At 40.5% G+C, this 18,950-nt stretch overlaps 1 protein-coding gene across 1 annotated transcript in view; it reads left to right on the top strand.

Moving 5' to 3' along the window:
* The window catches only part of ttc27 (tetratricopeptide repeat domain 27), a 210,387-nt gene that overhangs the window by 132,353 nt on the left and 59,084 nt on the right, over window positions 1-18,950 (top strand). The window contains exons 14-16 of the mRNA XM_043695515.2: window positions 8,449-8,547; window positions 13,546-13,598; window positions 14,823-14,988. Of these exons, the coding sequence (XP_043551450.1) occupies window positions 8,449-8,547; window positions 13,546-13,598; window positions 14,823-14,988 (318 nt within the window). The remainder of the gene's footprint in view (window positions 1-8,448; window positions 8,548-13,545; window positions 13,599-14,822; window positions 14,989-18,950) is intronic.

Below are 18,950 nucleotides of genomic sequence, written 5' to 3'. Positions count from 1 at the left end.
ACAAGAGTTATATCATCTCAACAGGCTGCATCAACATAGAACCGGAGATGTAGAAAAATATTTCAGAAGTGAAATTGACAAAAATCTCAACAACTTCAGGATATTTCATCAAAGACACTTAGTCATTATAAATTCATTATAAAAGGAGTTGCACAGCAGAACTGCGGAAAAAAAAGTATTCTGTTCTCTTGTGGGAAAAAAAACTGATGGATTCATTTTAGTTTACCTTAAATGAGCTGGTATTCTTCTTTATTTTTGGAGGTTTTTTTTGGAAAAGAATGTGTTGGGATCAGTACCCATTTCCCAGGATGCTAAGTTGTAAATCTATTAACATAGAATTTTGAGTGACAAACTAGCAAGTTTCTGAAAGATTTTCTTTTTCATCACATTTTCTATTCCATGGAGTATTTCATTAAACTTAGCCCAAACCTGTATAGGTATCTTCAAGAGCATACTCGTGCCTCCAATAAGTTGAAAGATTTTATTGTTTATAACCGGATTTATAAGTGCCACCTTCTGGATTTATTTAAGAGCTCAGCATGGTAGAACTTCCATTCCATATTTGCATAATTACTGGCGTCACTTCAAGAACATTGTGTTAAACTCATATCCTGCCAAAAGTGCCCATTGAATGTTGATGAGTCTGTTTTGAATCCAGGAGTTATGAATTAACGTCTAATATGAAAAAATGTTATTTTTAATGTTCAAAATGGCATTTGTCCCCCAGTGACACCTCATTGTGAGACGTCGTCCAGGACAAAATGCTGGTCTACCAACATATGAATGGAAGTGAACCAGATTTAATATTTCAAGTTCAGTGAGTCATTTTGAACTCCATGTTAACTCTGTTTCATTTTCCATTGATGCTGTCGGGTTTCTCCAGCACTTTGTTTTTCTTTCAGGTTTTCAGTATGTACAGTACTTTAGTATTATACTGGAACATATGCAGTTTGGTCCTTTTTCTTGAGGTAGGATGTAATTTCTTTGGAGACAGCTCAGAAAAGGTTCACTACATAAATTCCAGAGGTGAAAGGCTAGAAGTTCCAAAGGTTGGGTGAAAATGTCATCAGTGGTCATAGAGCAGATGTTTCCCCTTGTAGAAAAATCTAGAACAAGAGGTCATAGTTTTAGGCTAAGGGGAGGATTTAAAAGAGCGATGAAGAGGAATTACTTCTGTCAAAAGGTTGTAAATCTGTGGAATTCACTACCGTGGAGCGCGGTGGATGCCGGGACACCAAATAAATTTGAGGAAGTAGCCAGACCTTTAATTAGTAATGGGTTGAAGGGTTATGGGGAAAGTGGAGTTGAAGCTGAGGTGAGATCAACTGTTTAAGGTGGAACGGGCTGATGGGGCTAAATTGCCTGTTCCATCTCCTAGCTGTTGTGTTTATCTGAATGGAAGCGAATAGTTCAGGCATATCACCCTTCAGAAATTGAAAATTACAGATGAGCAGAATTTCAAAGGAATAGAAACAAAATGGGGAAGGAAACACATGGGTAGTGGAATGACCTGTAATGAACTTAAAAGTAATTGGAAATACTACTCAAGAGGGCTGCACAAAACTGTGTATTTTTATTCACACATGGGGTGTGAGTGTCACTGGCTGACCATTTATTTCCGTCCCTAGTTGACCTTGAGAATGTAGTGGTGAGCTGCCTTTTTGAACCTCTGGAGTCCACAGCTGTAGGTTGTCCCAGAATGCCATTAGGGAGGGGATTCCAGTGACCGAGTGACAGTGAAAAAACTGAACTATTTCCAGTCTGGATGGTGAATGGCTTGGAGAGAAACTTGCAGGTGGTGGTATTTCCATGTATCTGCTACCCTTGTTGTTCGTAATGGAAGTCTTGTGAGTTTGGAAGGTGCTGTCTAAGGATCTTTAGTGAATTTCTGTAGTGCATATTGTAGGTAGTACACACTGAATGTTGGTGGTGGAGGGAGTAGATGCTTGTGGATGTTGCTTTCTTCTGGATGGTGTCAACGTTCTTCGATGTTGTTGGAGCTGCACCCATTCATGCGAGTGGGAAGTACTCTATCACACTCCTGACACATGCCTTGTAGATGGTTGACGGGCTTTGGGGAGCCAGGAAATGTGATACTCATCACAGTATTCCTAACCTCTGACCTGCTCTTGTAGCCACTGTATTTATGTGGTGAGTCCAGTTAAGTTTCTGGTCAATAGTAACCCCCAGAATGTTGATAATGGGGGTTTCTGTGATGGTAACACCATTAAATGTCAAGGGGTGGTGGTTAAATCATCTCTTATTGAAGATGGTCATTGCGTAGCATTTGTGTGGCATGAATGTTACTTGCTATTTGTCAGTTCAAGCCTACATATTGTCCAGATCGTGTTGAATTTGAACATACACTGCTTCATTTTTTGAGGAGTTGCAAATGGTGCTGAACATTGTGTAATCATCAGCAAACATCGCCACTTCTGACATTATGATGGAGGAAAGGTCATTGATGAAGCAGCTAAAGATGGTTGGGCATAGGACACTATTGGGCGGAATTCCTGCTGAGATGTCCTGGAGCTGAGATGGCTGACCTCAACCAACCATTGACCATCTTCCTATCTTGCATCAAGTCAAGATCTATCTCTCATAATCCAATAGTGCACTGACTGCTGTTTTGTCTGACCAATGAGGCACTAATCCTAAACTTTGTCACGGTTAGGTTCCCTACAGTTTGGAAACAGGCCCTTCGGCCCAACAAGTCCACACTGACCCTCCAAAGAGTAACCTACCCAGACCCATTTCCCTCTGAATGATGCATCTAACACTTTGGGCAATTTAGCATGGCCAATTCACCTTGCCTGCACATCTTTGGACTGTGGGAGGAAACCCACGCAGACACTGGGAGAATGTGCAAATTCCACACAGATAGTCACCCGAGGCTGGAATCGAACCTGGGCCCCTGCTGCTGTGAAGCAGCAGTGCTAACCACTGGGCCAACGTGCTGCCCCAGGCAGTTAAGAGTCAACCGCATTGCTCTGGGTCTGGAGTCAGGTGTAGACCAGACTAGGTAAGGATGACAGATTTTCTTTCCTAAAGGACATGATTGAACCAGATGGCATTTTAACGACCATTGTTGAAGGTCAGGATTACTGAGACTAGCTTTCAATTCCAGATTTATTCATTTTAATTTAAATTCCACCAGCTGCCATGGTGGGATTTGAACTGACGTCCCTTGGGCATAACATTTGCTAATCCTGTCACATTACAAAGTTGTAACTTCAACTTTCCTGAAATTTTCTGTCAGTTTCACTGTGTATTCTTTGCTTTATGTGCAATATCTTTCACTGATCTGTTTTCTTTATCTTGAGCCTTTGCAACTATTCTCTGCGCATTACAGGATGTGGAATATATTTTCCGACAATGCAGGGCAATCCACAAAAGAAAATTGGAGGTCAACATTTGAATTAAAAGCCTTCATTGCTGCAGCACTTCCCTATGTGTCTGCTCTATTTTAAACTGATCTTAATGTTAAATTGATGTGCAATTAGTTTTTAATTCTTTGTCTGCTGGAAAGCTTAACTGTGGCTCCCTTGTGAGAGAGTGTTGACTGTTCTCAGCCCTCCTGAGTGGGAGAAAGAGTAAAATGATCTGAGACAAAGTCTTGTGACTAGTCTGCCATAAGGTAAATAGCGTCTGTTTGATATCACCTCACTGTCAGTCAAAATTAACCAAACCTTTTGTAATGCTTAAACATTAATCACAGAGTCTGCTGGTTTTGAACAAAAAGCTTGGCTTTTAGTTTCATTAAAAATGATTGCACAGGATAGTCTACAGTAAGCAAAGAACAATTTGCTTAGCTCTGTCAACCTAGCTAGTGTTTGAAAGTCTTGTCAGTGAATTGTAAAAAGACCTTTTTTTTTGTACAATCCAAGTAATTCTTTCCCTTGGCTTAGACGAGTCCCTTGCCAGCTGCAGCGGTGTGCCTTGGATTTCCAGTACTGTAGACAAATTTGCTACTGAATAGTTGGATAGATGAGCGACTTTTAACTTCAGTTCATTCCAAAACTAAACTGACCATTATAGATATACTGTCATGTTCCTGCCCACTTTGCACCAGATTTGCAAGCCACTTTTGATCTCTTCACTTTTGCATACAATAAAAAAAAGTCCTTCAATGTAATTAGAACACATCTTAAATGTCTACCTATACCTGATCGGCCAGCACTCTACCTTCCATGTATGTTTGAAGGTTAGACCCTGGGTTTTGTTGAGTACTTCCCACACCATGGCAGCCATCTTTTCAAAATGTCAAGTGTGAGATCCACACTGTGCCGGCTCAGTCTTCTATAAACAATGGCGGTGAGTATTTGACAACAAACACCATTGCAGATCAACAGAAGTCCTAGTGTACAAAGCAGTTGTCATGTTCATACTCCCTTACTACAGTGAGACCTGGACCGTGTATCACTGAAATTTAACAGTACTCGAGAAATTCCATCTGGCATGCTTCCATTGCATCCTCTGGTTCAATAGAAGGGCCATCAAACAAACACCAGTATATATCTTAGGAATAGTTCCACAAAACTCCTGCAAAATCAACTTAGATGAGTCCAGGTGACCAAACACAGTCTCCCCAGCCAAGTCCTATTCTTTAAGGTTTTAAAAGACCAAAGTTCAAGGGGAGGACTGAAAAGAAAGCTTCAGTCACTCTGATGCTCTCCTTGAAGCATGGCAAAATTAACATTAATGCTTGAAGGAGCTTATAAAAAGGGAGTAAATCCTGAACTTTGGTCTCGCAACTGCATTGTGGAATATCCCACCCCATGTGCCCAAAGATCCAGAGACTAAAAATAATCATCTTCAGACACATGAAGACTCATGGCAGAAACTCGCAGCCCTGAGTAAACACCATCCTCCATTCAAGGAACAAGTGGAAATCTTTTTTCATCCTTGATGTTTAAAATGAAGTTGATTTCAGCATGGTTTTATTCATTTGTGGCCAAATCCACATTTGTCAACTATTATTCTGTTCCTTCAACCCATTGCATCCAGATGGTTGAAATATCCGTAGCAGACTTGTGGCCTGGACGCTGTGGAGCTGTAAACAAAAATGTGGTAAATGCAATATTTGGAAAAAAAATTGTTACGTTCTTCTGTTTTGGCTGTCTGACAGGCTACGTTGCAAAGTCCCATCCTTTGGCTTGTTGCTGTTTTCATGGTAGTTAATGTAGCATGGATCTTGTCTGTCTCTAGGGGTAACATAAATAACTGATAGATCTCAAAATGCTGTTCATGCTGTGGTTGAAATCAGCTGAGGGTAAAATGGGTGCTGTCATTGATGAAATGCTATTTACAAGATTATTCCCCTCTCTGTTTTTCATTTTAAAAAAAAGTCATAGCTTGCATTTCTGTAGCATCTTCACTGTAGTGAAACACAGACACTAAGAGCAGGGGTAGACTATTCAGCCCTTCAAATCTGCTCCTTATGACTGATCCTATATCTCAGTACCATATTCTTGCCTTCTCCCCATGCCTTTGATGCTTTTAAAAACTTTTGTGAACATGTTCCAGAAATATCCCAAGGTGTTTCTTGGAAGTGTTAATGAGCAAAGCTTAACACATTAAGGGAGGGAATTCCAAAACTTAGGTCCAAGAGAGGGCATGACTTCCACTGGTGGGGCAATTAAAATTGAGGCTGGACCACAGACCAGAAATGGAGAAATCCAGTTATCATTTTGGTCTGGAGGTTATCATAGAAATAAGGTGGAGTAAAGCAATGGAATGATATGAAAATGAGGATGAAAATTTTAATTGAGAAACTGCTGACTCAGGAACGATATTAATCAGTGAATATGTGATGCATGAACAGGATTTGATGAAAGTTAGGATATGAGCTGCAGGACTTTGGGTGAATTAACTTTACAGAGTATAGGAGTTATGAGGTTGGCCAGAAAAGCATTCAAATAATCAAGCCTGGGAGTACAAAGGTATGGAGTTTTTTTGAAGAAGAAACAAAGAGGACTGATGAGGGCAGAGCAGTGGGTGTGACCTATATGGACTTCAATAAGGCATTTGACAAGGTTCCCCCGGGAGACTGGTTAGCAAGGTTAGATATCATGGAATTAGCCATTTGGATACAGAACTGGCTTGAAGGTAGAAGACAGAGTGTGGTGGTGGAGGATTGTTTTTCAGACTGGAGGCCTGAGACCAGTGGAATGCCACAAGGAAAGGTGCTGGGTCCACTGTTTCTCATCATTTATATAAATGATTTGGATGTGAAAGTAGGGGGTATAGTTAGTAAGTTTGCAGATGATACCAAATTTGGAGGTGTAGTGGACAGTGAAGAAGGTTACCTCAGATTACAGCAAGATCTTGATCAGATGGGCCAGTGGGCTGAGGAGGGGCAGATGAAGTTTAATTTAGATAAATGCGAGATGCTGCATTTTGGAAAAGCAAATCTTATCAGATATACGCTTAATGGTAAGGTCCTAGGGAGAGTTGCTGAACAAAGAGACCTTGGAGTGCAGATTCATAGCTCCTAGATAGGATAGTGAAGAAGGCGTTTGATATGCTTTCCTTTATTGGTCAGAGCATTGAGTATAGGAGTTGGGAGGTCATGCTTTGGCTGTACAAGACATTGGTTAGGCCACTGTTGGAATATTGCATGCAGTTCAGGTCTCCTTCACATCGGAAGGATGACGTGAAAGGGTTCGGAAAAGATTTACATGTTGCCAGGGTTGGCGGATTTGAGCGACAGCAAGAGGCTGAATAGGCTGGGGCTGTTTTCCCTGGAGCATCGGAGGCTGAGGGGTGACCTTATAGAGGTTTATAAAATCTTGAGCATGGATAGGATAAATACACAAGGTCTTTCCCTTGGGGTGTGGGAGTCCAGAACTAGAGGGCATAGGTTTAGGGTGAGAGGGGAAAGATATAAAAGGGACCTAAGGGGCAACTTTTTCATGCAGAGGATGTGCCTGTATGGTATGAACTGCCAGAGGAAGTGGTGGAAGCTGGTATAGTTGCAACATTAAAATGGCATCTGGATGGGTATATGAATAGGAAAGGGAGGGATATGGGATCGGTTAGGATATCTGATCAGCATGGACGAGTTGGACCAAAGGGTCTGTTTCTATCTCTGTGACTCTATGACTGAAGATTCAGTTTCTGAAGATGCTTTTCCAGTAATTTGGTAGCCTTATGATCCCTGCTGATTTTACAATTGGACAGCTCAGATCCTAGACTGAAAACTGGCTTGACAGATCTTTTTTTTCTTATTTCATGAATCTCACTGAAATACAAGCTACAGATTTGTTTTTCACAATAAAATACAAGTTTATTATGCAAGCGAAATGAAGAAACGTGGAATAAACAAACTATTCACATATAATTTGAAAAATTTTGAAACACATGATAAAAATACACTCCCATTTACCCCCAAAGCATCACTTTGTGATACTCAAGTAGCATAGAAATTTGCCCCTCTATCACAACCATGGGTTTAACTTGGCTAGTTTTTCCAATTCCTGATCTTGAGAGTTTAATAGTGTCTTCCTTAATTATCTGCTCTGTTCTAACCAAACACTTTTGGTCTGGAATTTTAAATTGAAACCCTGACACTGAGAGAGCTCTTTTATAGGAGCAACTGTTCCTCCATCTAATTTCAACCAGGACATCTGTAAACTGAAACCAAAAGCTTTCCAAGTTGTGAGTTTTCCCTAAGCCAAAAAAACCCTCATTCTTTTCAACTGAAAGCAAGATTCTCAATGTTGACTGTGTCCGATCATAAATCTGTCACAATGTGAACAAAGTTCCACTGTCACTCCTCCAACATGCTCTCTCGCAGTTTAGAAAGTCATGTTTTTAGTTCAATATTGAAACTCTGAAATAAATTATTTTAATTTATAATGATCACATACCTTAAATCTTAGTTGGCAAATGCTAAATGTATTGTATGGTGTTTAACACATCAGAAAACATCTAAGTTCAGTATTTGATGTTTGCTGTGTTAATTGGTCTCCACAGGGACAACAGTGCAATTGGGGCCACACAGTCTGTGACTGTGACAGTTAGACAAATTTTGCCTTGTGGGAACCTCTGCAAAGGTTCAACTTTGGGGCTGCCTGCTTCATTGCTTAAAATCGATGAGCTGCATAGACACAGTAACAATAAAGCTTGCCCTTTTGAAGCTATTGATTGGTTTATCCACATGCGTGTCATGCTAAGGCAGGGTGAAGTGTTAGATCCGATTGGGTACTCCATCATTAAACTGTACAGTCCTGCATTTGTTTTGGCACTGAGTCTAAGTTAGATTCACTGGAAGTTACCATTTGATTAAAAGTTTAAAATCTATAGTAAAACTCAATGTTGACAATTATGGGGAGTTCTATTTCTATCACTGTGGTGTCGATTATAAGGAATAAAGATTTTTTTTTACTTGCTAATGGAGTTAATAGCTATCAAAACATTCAAATGTGCCTTCTATATTTTGTACAGCTTGGAGTTTGGTTTTCTTTGGGCTGTGCATATCTGGGATTGGAAAACTTCGAAGGTGCTGCAAAAGCATTTCAAAGATGTGTGATGCTGGAACCTGATGTAAGTACCATACAGCAAGGACCCGGTCTCAGTACAGAAATAACTTTCAAGGCAACAATTGTGGTATAAGAGCCACTTTCCTTTCATTTGCCTGAAGTGTAGCCTGGCTGAAATGTCCAGGTGGGCATCTGTTTTAGCACGCATCTGTATTTTTCAGATTGTGCACTGCTTCTCTGTTAAGGAGGTAATTATCATCATAAGAGGCAAATCACTTGCCCACTTTATGTAGCATAGCACCGTAACTCAGCAAAGAGCCTCCATTATATATGGAAGGCATTTGTGGAGATCCTTTATTGAAGAAAAAAATTCTGGCTTTTCACAGAGGCTTAAAGAATACTGTTTGATGTTTGAATAATAATCAAGTTTGACATGAGAGACAGAATTTCACTTACCCAAATATTGAAAATGTTTGATCTCTGTGGATGTGAAGAAGACAATATTAAAACTCAGCTAACCAGGCATCGGAAGACAGAAACTGAGGCTTATTATTTATACAATAATAAACACAGACAAGACTCCAGATAATAAAAATAGAAAATGCTGGAGAAACTCAGCAAGTCTGGCAGCAGAGATACAGCGTTGACTTTTTCAGGTCTGTGGCCTTTTACCAAAACTGGTCTTGAGACTCTTAGAAGCTTTTATTTACTGAGAGGCCATATACTTATTAAGTACCTCCAACCAACTGTCCCCCTTTAAGTCTGCTTCCATAACACAAACTGGTGAGTCCCTAGTTATAGCCACCATCTAAATACAATCAACACCTTAATTGATGTACATTTTACCTATAACGCTATTTTCAGGTTGGTGCTGATTCAGTACTTCTGTGTTATAGTGCAAATGTATCTGGATTTATTTTTGAATACTTTTTCTGAATAATATGGGATAATATCTGCATAATATAACTACTCCGTTTGGCATCGAAAGTGCTTGGAGCTAAGAACCCGAGCACATCTTTGAGCCTGCAGTGTTTCGTGAGATTTAAAGTAACGTTAGTTTCATAATCTGAAAAAGCAGTTAAAGCGAATATAATTAATGGATGTAGTCTGGTGACTAGACTTAAATGCCCAGCAGTTGTGTAGCTTATAATGTATGCTTAGTATTCACATAACCAGGGAAGAGGGAGCAGCTGAAAGTGTTTTTTAACTTTGACTGCATGTTACTTAAATAAACTACCACCATGATAATGATTTAGAGGCAAGCACATAAAGTGTTTTAATTCATCACCCATTGATGTGTAATAGAATTGCAAATCATTCTGAATAGTATATACATGTGGCTAAAACTGTCCCAAAGGGATTCTATGAAATGCATTTGCACTTTATATTTCTGTAAATATTTTGATTTGGCATTTTGATGGCTCATAGCCACTTGTACAATTTAATGGGAACAGTCCGTTAGCTTACACTAAGCCCGGAGCTCCTACAGATTTATCATTGCCACCGTCACAAGCAATTTCTTATTTTAAAAATATCAAAAGTTTTTTGTTGAAGGAAGATGTGCAAAGCCAGCTCTTTCCACTTAATGTCTCTCCAAATTATTTATATTTGTTGAAATGCTGTGAAATCTTGCGCTTTTTGTAGATCCACCAATTCAAAGCTCTTTCCGTCCTCACTTAATTTGTCATGCCTTATTGGGGTAATACACTGGAAATCAAGACCCATTATTCCTGGCGTCATCGCAAAAGTTAAACATTTTATAAAAGTATGTGAAATTCTCTGATTTAACTGCTTTTAGACTCAGGTTGCCAGAAAGCACAGACCAAGTTTCTGAACTTATCAAGAATTACTGTTTATTACAAAGAAATATATTCTACTAACAGGTAAAAAATTATGAACTGTCAGTGTATAACTGTACCAGTTAAAACTCTGAACCCCTTCTAAAACTCCCCAACACATGCACACACACAAACACAGACAGATGTAAAATATGTTATGGATGGAGGGAAAGGCTGGGAAGACAGTTAAATGGTCCTGTCCTCAAGGTTCACTGATATGATCCTTTTGGCTTGTCAGAGATTTCTGCTTCTCAATCTCTGTTCTCCACGAACTTTGCTTACAATAGGTATAGAGTGACTGATACACAGCTTATGAAGTCTCTGGCTTACTGGTTGAAAGCAACAGCTTACTGCAACTGGTAAGGAGAAATACACTGGCATTCTTCAGGCCTTAAGTATTTTTTACTGTGGGAAATTGACACCACCTATCTTTCCAGAGGTCATAGGCCTTCTGACCATACTGTTTACATCCACAAGTTGTTCATCTATCTGGGAGCCAAACACATCATTGTTAGCAGGCAGAAGGCCTTTGTCATTGGTCTCAGGACGGTGACCAGTTGTCAATCAGCTATTTGTTGCAGGCCGAATTTTTCAGTGGGCCTAGAAATCATGTAATTTACTTTTTGTGTCACAGCCGCTTCAGAGATCTGTTGATGTCTGTCCAGGTGGTTGATCATCAAGGACACAGTTGGCAGAAACACTTAATTTCACTTGCTGTGCTACAGAAAGAAGTCTGAGATTTGCTGTTTTGATGTCAGGTAGTTGAGTATATTTTGTGTAGAATAAACGCATGACAGGAAACAATCTTTGTGAGACTGATCTTATATCTTTGCAGAATCCTATGATTGGAGATATATTTAATTGTGAGAGAGCTTCTTGATATTCCTTTGTTTGAACTTTGAGCTATAAACTGGGTGTAGCCTTCACACAGTTTGTTTATTTTCTTATTTGGGCTGTAGGTGTCACTGGCTGGACCAGCATCTATTTCCCATTCCCAGTTATCCTTGAAAGGTAAAGACCCACCTTGAACAAGTGTAGTTCATGTAGTGTAGGTACATCCACAAATATGGTGAGGAGGGGATTCTAGGATTGTGACCCACTGGTGTTGAAGGAATTGCAATATATTTTCGAGCCTGAATGATGGCACAAACTCTAATATACCTGTTGTCATAGTCATAGAGATGTACAGCACAGAAGCAGACCCTTTGGTCCAACTCATCCATGTGGCCAGATACCCTAACCTAATCTAGTCCCATTTGCCAGCATTTAGCCCATATCCCTCAAACCTTTCCTATTCATATATCCATCCAGATACCTTTCAAATGTTGTATTTGTACCAGCCTCCTCCACTTCCTCTGGCAGTTTGTTCCATACATGCACCACTTTCTGCCTGAAAACGTTGCCCCTTAGGTGCCTTTTAAATCTTTCCCCCCTCAACCTCTAGTTTAACACTCCCTTACCCTGGGGAAAAGACCTTGGCTGTTCGCCTTCTTCACTCACATCTTCAAAATGGAAGTTCAGACACATGTTTAAAAAGCATTTATTAAAAGAACACATCTCAATTTGAATACATATGGAATTAAAGCAAAATGTACCAGGACCACTGATGGTCAACCAAGGGACTCAGCACAGTCAACCCCACAATGTACTTCTCACTAACATCTGAGAATATGTGCCAAACTTGGGAGAGCTGATTCATAGACTAGTCCAGAACTATACATCAAGATTTTACAAGTGGAGAATTGGGTGATTGACATATATTTGAGTTTGGAATTTTGAAGTGGGTGACTTTGTTATTCTATCTATCAGTCACTTTCACGGAGGTAAAAATGTTTGGCTCAGTGATTTTAATAATCTTTATTCAGTTCCTAGTCAATAGAGAAGAATATGTTCTGGTCAATCAAATGTGGAAAAATTCACAACAGGGACTGCTGCTCTTGCTCACTGGTCACATTGATGGGCAATCCTAGTCACATTGATGGGCAAACAGCAGTCATTGTATTAGGTCGTTGGCTGTTCAGTGGTGGGTCTTGTTTGGAAACTCACCTGTGTAAATATATATGATCAGGCTAAAAGATGGTGTGGTGGTTGGAGGTACACAAGATGTATTATGTGTCTATTGGTGACATTTGTCCGTGTAAAAAGACTAGAATCCAATATGCTATCCCTCATTTGGCTGTTTTGAGTTCTAATAGTTTTACTGAGCAAGTGTTCCATGCTGTAGAAATGCTCAATACAAACAATGGGCACCAAAAATAAGAGAATGGTCCCATTACTGACATTCCTCAGTATGACAAATATGAAATTAGAGATCATGTGAGCAATTACAGAGAAAATTGCGTGGAATGGAACATTATATGCCCCATGTGGTGTACATCTTAACTAGAACATTCAGTTAGCTTCCATAAAGCGCCAACTTTTAGACCATTTATATTTCCAGCTTTTCCTTTATAATGAAGTACAAATGATTTTGAAAACTGCAGCTGCCAGGGATCCAAGAAACGTTTAAAATGACCTAACCATCAGATTTAACATGGTCTCGCAGTGTACCTCTAATTTTCTTTTATTCTTGGTTTAACAGAATTTTGACACAGTTTGATTGTTGTAGCTGTTGTTCCAATCTGGGCTCTGAATAATTAATGCCATATTGATGATGGATCAATTTGAAGGAATCATACGAGAAATAATTTGGCCCATTGCGTCTATGCTGGCTTTTTGAATGAGCTGGTTCTACACCTTTGCCTTTCCGATGCTCCCCTTCAAATGTTCCTCCTACAGGTATTTCGCCTGAATCTTTGATATCAGAGAGCTTGAAAGAATTGGTAAGGAGGTATCATGAGAAATATGGCCAAGGATGACCGTTTACACCTTGCAAAGAACAGTTTTAAAAAGCAGTAACATGATCCAACTTGTCAGCCATCGTGTGAACCTCGAGCTGTTAGAAATTTAGATCCAACAGCTTCTCTTAAATATTTTAAAGTCAGAAGTCATACAACACTAGGTCCAACAGGTTTGTTTGGAATCACAAGCTTTTGGAGCGCTGCTCCTTCATCACATGAAGCTTTCGAAACCTGATGTCGTGTGACTTCGGACTTTGTCCACCCCAGTCCAACACTGGCACCGCCACATCTTAACTATTGTAATTGTGCAGAAATAAAATAATTACATTTGATTTATCTCCAGTTGAAGGTATGGATTCATTGTACATGTTTCTGTTCTTTCAGAATGCAGAAGCTTGGAACAACTTATCAACAGCATATATCCGATTAAAGGAAAAGTAAGTTGCATACTTGTACCTGTTATTATGCGACTAGAAAATATCGGTTTGACCAATAAAGGAATTCTGAGCATTTTAAAATATATTTTATACTTCTGACCCTTTTTGATTATTTAAGAGCATACAGGATTAGGGTGTAGGTTTGCTCGCTGAGCTGTAGGTTTGATATCCAGATGTTTCATTACCTGGCTAGGTAACATCATCAGTGGCGACCTCCAAGTGAAGCGAAGCTGTTGTCTCCTGCTTTCTATTTATATCTTTCTCCTGGATGGGGTTCCTGGGCTTTGTGGTGATGTCATTTCCTGTTCATTTTCTGAGGGGTTGATAGATGGCATCTAGATCTATGAGTTTGTTTATGGCGTTGTGGTTGGAGTGCCAGGCCTCTCGGAATTCTCTGGCATGTCTTTGCTTATCCTGTCCCAGGATAGATGTGTTGTCCCAGTTGACGAGATTAGAGTGGTGCTGGAAAAGCACAGCAGGTCAGGCAGCATCCGAGGAGCTGATGAAGGGCTTTTGCTCGAAACATTGATTTTCCTGCTCCTCTGATGCTGCCTGACCTGATAAATAGGGCTGCTTTGTTAGTGCATCGCTTAGTTTATTATTTTGAAACAATTGGTATAAGCACGCACAAAGTTGTTTAATAGACTGATCCCTATTGCTCATGCCTTTTCTACAGTAATGTTTCAATACAGTAGAACTACATTGAATATCAGAGCCAGAAACCATTGAACCTGTTGCTTGATGAAACGATTAAGATATTTTGTCTCAATTGCAGTATTGAAACTTGAGGGCATGTTCTTGTGGTACAAAACCATATCAAAATTTGTGCTATTGTATTCTTGGAATGTACTTGACTTAAAAGAGAGAAAGATTTTTTATTTTCATTTGCAAAGAATAGATAAGTCTTCCTTTGTAGAGTTAAAAATCGCACAACACCAGGTTATAGTCCAACAGGTTTAATTGGAAGCACACTAGCTTTCGCAGCGGCGCTCCACAATCACCTGGTGAAGGAGTGTCGCTCCGAAAGCTAGTGTGCTTCCAATTAAACCTATTGGAGTATAACCTGGTGTTGTGTGATTTTTAACACTGTTTAAGAGTTAATAGATGCAGGGAAAGTATTTTGCCTTACTTTGGTCAGTCAAACTCAATGCAAGCATAAAATGCAAAAAACTCTTAAGATGAAGGAAGTATGTCTGATCTGTTATATAATTCCATATTACATAGAAGCAAAGCATTGCGAACTCTCCAAGAAGCCATTAAATGTAATTATGAGCACTGGCAGATCTGGGAGAACTACTTACTTACCTGCATTGATGTTGGTGAATTTGGCGATGGCATTAAGGCATACCATCGACTCATGGATTTGAAAGACAAGTACAGAGATGTTCAGGTGAGCTTTTGTTTTAAATTATTTCTGGATTTTGCTTTCTGATCTTACGGTCAAGTGAATGCTAAGTTTTCAGTGAAAAGGAGCGATCCATGGCATGTCACCTGTTCAGTTACTAGTGCTTTCTCCCGCTGAGCAATTGTTTCTCCTGATTGAGGAACTTTGAACGCAGGGGCACAATCTCAAGGTAAAGGCTGATCATTTAAAACTAAGGTGAGGGTAACATTTTTCACTAGAAGTTTTGTGATTCTTTGGAATTCTCTATCCCAGAGGATGATAGACACTCTTGTTGAATATATTTAAGACTGAGACAGATTTTTGGTATCGGGGGATACAAAGAGTGGGCAGGAAGTTGGGGTTAAGACTAATGATCAGTCATGATCGCATCGAATGGCAGAGCAAGCTTGAGGGACCATGTGGTCTACTCTGACTCTTGTTTCTTCTGTTTGCCTTTAAATGTTTCTTTAAAGTGGAGGTGATGGTTGTGAAGCTCACATATTTCACAGAGGTTTTGCAGATCATGTTATTTGCAAAAGATTTCACTATACAGAGGCACCTCGATTAACCGAACAAGATGGGCGGGCACTATTTCGTTCTGATAATTGATTATTCGGTTAATTGATTCAGTGCCTGTCCGGCCCCCCCCAACCCTGCTCCCTGTCCGACCCCACCCTGACCCCGCTCCCTTTCCGACCCCACCCTGACCCAGCTCCCCATCCGACCCTGCTCCCCATCCGACCCCCTGGCCCCGCTCCCCGTCTGACCCCCCGACCCCACTCCCCGTCCGACCCCCTGACCCCGCTCACCGTCCGTCCCCCCAATCCCGATCACCATCCATCTCCCTCCCCCAATCCTGCTCCCTGTCCGATCCCTCCCCAACCCCGCTCCCCGTCGTACCCCTCCCCGACCCTGCTCCCCGTCTGTCCCTTCCAACCCCGCTCACCATCTGACCCCCCCAACCCCGCTTCCCGTCCGACCCGCCTGACCCCACTCACCGTCCATCCCCCCTCCAATCCTGCTCCCTGTCCGACCCCCGCCAACCACGCTCCCTGTCTGAACCTATCCTTCCCAACCCCATCCAACTGTGCCGCCCAGTCCACCACTGCCTGCACCCCCTCCCCCCAAACTTGTCCAACCCAGCACCCCTGGTCCACTGCCTACACCTCCAACACACATTCCACCCCAACCTCGTCTGTGCCCCCGTCCGACCCTTCTGCCCTGCCCATCTTCACTTCCACCCACGGTCAGACTGGACTGGAGCAGAGCCTTTGGGGTGGGGGTCGGTGGGGTGAGTCTCCAAATACAGCGAGTGAGCGCGCATGCACGCACACACACACAACTTCTCACTGCGACGTTTTGACAAGTTCCACCTTTGCCCGATTGGAGAGATTGTCTGGGGAAGGGAGGGGTTAGGGTAGAACTCCAGGGAAAGTGTGGGGAGACCGAGAGAGAGGGCAGGAAGTCAGTCATTTGGGGACGTGCCTGGACTCCCATTGATGTGCAGGACTGTTCTCGGCAGCTTTTCAGTAGGCTAAGTTTGTTTTTGATCATTGTTAACAAAAGACACGATCAGTGTTGGAAACACCTCTTTGATGTAATGTTTCTATCAGGACCTTGAGATCTCCTTCGGATAATCGAGGTTCCTCTGTATATTTATCACTTTCTTAGCTCTGAAGTAAATTCAAAGGATAACAACATTTGTGAACATATTTTTAAACAAAATATGAAAAATAATCACCATTTATTTAGTCCCTTATCATATTTCTCAAGAATGTTTCCATGCTTTATGGAAAGGGTTGCTTTGAAGTGCCCTGACTCTAGGCAAATGAAACATGGTTAATTTGTGTATTAGACTGCAAGAAGGTGATTGTGGTTAGTCAAGAGTTAATGTATGTTGTGTTGTGTCAGTGAACTTTCGGAAGCTTGCTCATAAATTGACTCCACTATAAAGGGACACTTTTTAGATTGTTTGTAATGTCTGATACATTGTTATTATGAGCTACACCCAGAAGCTGAAGCTTGTAATATATCAACCTTTTGGCTGTACTTAAGTTTGAATGTAGAGATTAATTTACAGCTTTCACTTTTATTGTTATTGTTGTCTTGTCTTTTGTTTCAAACAGTAAGAGATTACAGCCCTGATTGTTCATTCAAGTTAAGAAGAAATATAGCAGAATGAGCAGAGTGGGTGATACTATGAGTTAGGATATCACCTTTGATCCCTGCAGCCAAAGTTCAACTCTCAACTATTATATTCCTCTGCCAGATGTTATCCCAGTGAAAATAATGCTCCAGCTGGTTTCTAAGTCCTCAACGTCACTATTTAAGAAATTGTTGCCTGAAACATACCCTCTAAGTTGCATGATAGCTCAGAGGGTCCATGCTTGTTGCTTGGCATTGACTTCCAGTTCCAGAGGTCATTATTACCATGGATCTCAGTGATCTGTGTAATGGCGGGAAAGATTAGATGGAGTGCAGATTGGTTGTGTAAATAGTTTCATCATTGACACCAATCCTTTCTTTGTTTTAATTACAGTGTGAGTAAAGTGCAGAGTGGTTTTTCATAACAAAATATTGGTTTTAAGTAAGTGTTCAGTTTTGGTGCAGTCAGTTTGATTGTCTTCCTCAGCCCTTTACATTTTTATACTTGTATTTAGCAATAATCAAGGCATGGGGGGGGGTTTGTCTCATCTCATCAATATTCATGCACAGATTGTGTAAATACTACCACTATTGAGAAAACATTCAAGTCCAACAGAAACACTTAACCAGTCAGAACTGTCAGTCATGAGCATACACAACCTGTTGGAAAGATCCTGCCTGAAACACCAGGTAGATGAAGAAGGCATATACAGAAATTGTGTTTCAATAAATGTGGAAATGTGAGCAGACATTACTGGAAAGGTTGTTTTTTTAAAAAAACAAGCACCAAATAAGTGTTCTGTTACCATAATGTAGCTGCACTGCAGGTGGATTTGCAACCCCTCTTTCCGAATATGGCCTCAATTTTCCAGAATTCAAAATGAATTTTAGTGCTTTAATGTTATCAACCGATCCTTCAAGTTTCTGAAGTAATGTCTGACTTTTGGGCCAGGGGCTGGGAAGAGGGGGATGCAGGACATGTTTACCTCAGACTTTGTGTGTCTAGAGAATTTCTGGCACAGCGTATATAGAAACTAGGGATGAGCACAGGTCTGTGCCAATTCAAGATATCAGTATAAATTAGCTTGGCCTTGGTCATCTTTGTTATTTCTTGTTCAATGACTGGATTCTTCAGATGAGTATAGAATATTCTTTCCACCAACACCATATGTAATTTGAAGTGAGAAACATTCTAACAAAAGACTAATTATTATCTAAATTAACTTCCTCTGTACCTTTTATTTTTTTAAAATGCCATGTTGCAGATTCATATAAAGTAGCGCATACAGGCATTTGTGCAAACACGTTAACTGGTTAACTTAAAATAGCACACAAAGGAAATTAAACACATTTGAGTGGTTTCCAGACCCTTTTTGGCACTCAGTTTAATCAGCCGCAAGCAGTTTGAACCCAGGTCAGGTTTATTGTGCCTGCCTGTACAAATAAGGAAGAAAAGTCCAGACAAATAGGACTAGAAGTATCCCTGTAATTCCTCTTCAACATAGTTTAAAAGTGAACGGCAGAAATGTTGCCGTACATCTGATTTCTAAACTGGGAAAAAGATTTGCAGGCCTCTGGTTCCATTGGGTTGTACATGTGTTGACTTATGTTCACCCAAGTCTAAATGCCAGTTCAATTTTAATGCCAACTCAAACTGAAAAAACAAATTAAGAATGACTTTGCAAAAGTTGTCAGGCAAACCAAGCATTTCCTGAAAAAGCCATTTTTGTTTTGTCAGTGACAACTATTAAGCACCTGCTGAGCTCGGGCTTGTGTTCCAAATTTCAATTGTGTGATATTCTAGTCAAATGTACCACGTCTTC

The sequence above is a fragment of the Chiloscyllium plagiosum genome, unplaced genomic scaffold, assembly GCF_037043375.1.
Source record: "Chiloscyllium plagiosum isolate Xiang-an unplaced genomic scaffold, Cpla_swu_hap1 HiC_scaffold_10, whole genome shotgun sequence".
Taxonomy (NCBI): Eukaryota; Metazoa; Chordata; class Chondrichthyes; order Orectolobiformes; family Hemiscylliidae; genus Chiloscyllium; species Chiloscyllium plagiosum.
This window is presented reverse-complemented; position numbering and strand designations above follow the sequence as displayed.